Source organism: Protobothrops mucrosquamatus, unplaced genomic scaffold (assembly GCF_001527695.2).
Source record: "Protobothrops mucrosquamatus isolate PMUCROS unplaced genomic scaffold, P.Mucros_1.0 scaffold_184, whole genome shotgun sequence".
Classification (NCBI taxonomy): Eukaryota; Metazoa; Chordata; class Lepidosauria; order Squamata; family Viperidae; genus Protobothrops; species Protobothrops mucrosquamatus.
Window position 1 is genome coordinate 75,139 of NW_015386260.1, and position 3,166 is coordinate 78,304.

General features: G+C 44.0%; 1 protein-coding gene across 1 annotated transcript in view; it reads right to left on the reverse strand.

Annotated features, from left to right (window-relative positions):
• Positions 1–1,299, reverse strand: part of ZSWIM2 (zinc finger SWIM-type containing 2) — a 16,078-nt gene extending 14,779 nt beyond the window's left edge. Inside the window, exon 1 of the mRNA XM_015824099.1 lies at positions 1,156–1,299. Coding sequence (XP_015679585.1) covers positions 1,156–1,299 — 144 coding nt within the window. The remainder of the gene's footprint in view (positions 1–1,155) is intronic.
• Positions 1,300–3,166: the final 1,867 nt, after the last annotated feature.

Below are 3,166 nucleotides of genomic sequence, written 5' to 3' on the forward strand. Positions count from 1 at the left end.
CAAGACTTGGTTATTCCAGCTCGCAGGACTGGCCTAGGGTAATTTTTAGAGGGGTTTTAATCAATATTTTAAATTGGACAATTCTTTAATATTCCTTTTAATTAATTTTAAATCTGTATTGTTATTTGTGTATTTTAATTGATTGTCCGCCGCCCTGAGTCCTACGAGGAGAAGGGCGGGATATAAATCTAAATAATAATAATAATAATAATAATCCCAGGGAGAGAAAACATCTTCAGAACAATAAAACAAGATCAAATCAGCAGTATTGCCAGTGCAAACAGAATTGGCCATAGGCTTATACAGGTAGTCCTCAACTTACAACAGTTCATTTAGTGACCGCTCAAAGTTACAACAGCACTGAAAAAAGTGACTTACAACTGTTTTTCACACTTACAACCGTTGCAGCATCCTCACTCACATGATCAGAATTCAGACACTTGGCAACTGGTTCATATTTATGACGGTTGCAGTGTCCCAGGGTCATGTGAGCACTTTTTGCGGCCTTCTGACAAGCAAAGTCAATGGAGGAGCCAGATTCACTTAACTTCACTTGACAACTGTGGCAAGAAAGGTCGTAAATTGGGACAAAACTCATTTAGCACATTTTTCACTTAGCAACAGAAATTTTGGGCTCAGTTGTGGTCCTAAGAAGACTATAGTATCCCTTCTCTAATATCACCACAATCCACCCGTAAATCAACCAAAGTGAGCACATAATCACTATTTCACTTGGTTTATGAACTTCCTGTACGAGTATGAAAAAGGAAAACACTGACACTCTTAAATGCAAAAAATAAAAATAAAAATGAAGTGCAGTGTTTGGGCAGAACATCCCTTTCTTCACTTTCAAGCATTCGGGCTTTTCTAAGAAAAGGGAACATGTTGAACTGAGATGGGAACTCTACGGGAGCAAAAGGCACTTTCTACATGTTCAGAAGTATGTTTTTAGTTTCAAAATTAATTGTGAAGCTAAAAGCGGGGAAGGGTGTGTGTGTGTGGGGGAGAAGAGCCAGTTCGTCTTGCAAGAGATAAGTACTTAATCTGGCACCCACACCCGCACGAGCCAGCGTGCCATCCCCGGCTGTGTAAACGGGAAGGAGGGTCCCATTTCTTTGCCCTCCGCCTCCCTCGCCTCCCTCTCCCCTCTTCTACCCTGAGCTCCGCCGCCCTCTGGTCTTCCTCCTGCAGGACGAAAGCGGTAGGGCCCAGCTCCCGCACGATACGCATGGTTGTGCCCAGCGCCTGATCCTGCCGCCAACTCAGCTCCGGGCTGGCGGAAACGCGCCTTCGCGACATGAACGCCACCGCCGCGGCCGCCCCTGAAACCAAACCGTCTCCCTGGGAAGCGGAGCCGCCTGGCGAGTGGAGCGCGGGTCTCCGAGAAACGGGAGGCAACCCGCGCGCGGACGGCCTCACGCGACTGAAGGAAGAACGGTCGCTCGCCCCCCCCCCCCTCGAACCCTGCCGCCGCCGCAGCCGCCGCCTTCTGAGGAACGCGAAAGAGCTGAGAAGCGCGCGGCTGGTTTCCATGGAGACGGGCGCCCGGGCGTGGACTCAAGGTGACGGAAAAGGGAGCCGTGGTTTCTCTCACGTTCCTCCAGCCTACGTTTGAACTTTGTCCTTGAGTTCTGATTCGTTGAAAGATGCTACAGTATATCCGTGCTCATTATCTTCCCTTTTGTCTCGCTTGCTCTATTCCTCTACCTTTTTCCTCCGCCTAGAGCAGGGGTAGGCAACCTTGGCTCTTTTATGACTCGTGGACTTCAACTCCCAGAATTCCTGAGCCAGCCTGGCTCAGCATGGAAACCTCTCCCTTTCTCCTCAGCATGGCTGGCTCAGGAATTCTGGGAGTTGAAGTCCACGAGTCATAAAAGAGCCAAGGTTGCCTACCCCTGGCCTAGAGATAGAGATAGCTACTAGATAGCTAGATAGCAAGATAGCAAGATACATAGATAGATAGATAGATAGATGGATGGATGGATGGATGGATGGATGGATGGATGGATGGATGGATAGATAGATAGATAGATAGATAGATAGATAGATAGATAGATAGATAGATAGATAGATAGATAGATAGATAGATAGATAGATAGATAGATCGATCGATCGATCGATCGATCGATCGATCGATAGATAGATAGATAGATGCTACAGTATATCCGTGCTCATTATCTTCCCTTTTGTCTCGCTTGCTCTATTCCTCTACCTCTTTCCTCAGCCTAGAGATAGAGATAGCTAGCTAGATAGCAAGGTAGCAAGAGACATAGATAGATAGATAGATAGATAGATAGATAGATAGATAGATGGATGGATGGATGGATGGATGGATGGATGGATGGATGGATGGATGGATGGATGGATGGATGGATAGCAAGAGACATAGATAGATAGATAGATAGATAGCTAGATAGATAGATAGATAGATAGATAGATAGATATAGATGGATGTTGATAGATAGCTAGATAGATTGATGTATAGATAGCTAGATAGAAAGATAGCAAGAGACGTAGATAGATGACAGATGGATATCGAAAGATAGCTAGATGGATGGATAACTATCTATCTATCTATCTATCTATCTATCTATCTATCTATCTATCTAGATAGATAGATAGATAGATAGATAGATAGATAGATAGATAGATAGATAGATAGATAGATAGATAGATAGATAGGGAGGATGGTGCAGATTAGTTTAAATGTATCCTGCTGCATAAAAAGAGATGAAAGGAAGAAATACATTTTAAATATTCCTTGGTTGATTGGAAGTGATGAAGTCTTATCAGCTCAGCTAATTGATAAAATTTATTATAGACTCAGACCACTATCAGTGTTTTCACTTCATATATATTTATAATGCCTGCCTTCATTTTGAAGGGAAGCTTCCTTCCACAGGGATTGCCAGGGATCATCAGTTAACAGCACTTGTGGATAAGATAGCCAAGGCATGAATGGCTTTGCTTGGATGTGGCCCAGTCACAGCTCTGCTGTGTTCAGAATCTCTCTGCTGTGACCTATACATGACTGCCACTCTTAACTGCAACAGAAAAGGAAATATGAGAGGGAGGCGGTCTTCTCCAGATAAGTCGGACTTCCTGTCTCATAATTTTCAGCCACACTTCTAGTAATGAATACATATATTTAATTTGACAAGTTTTT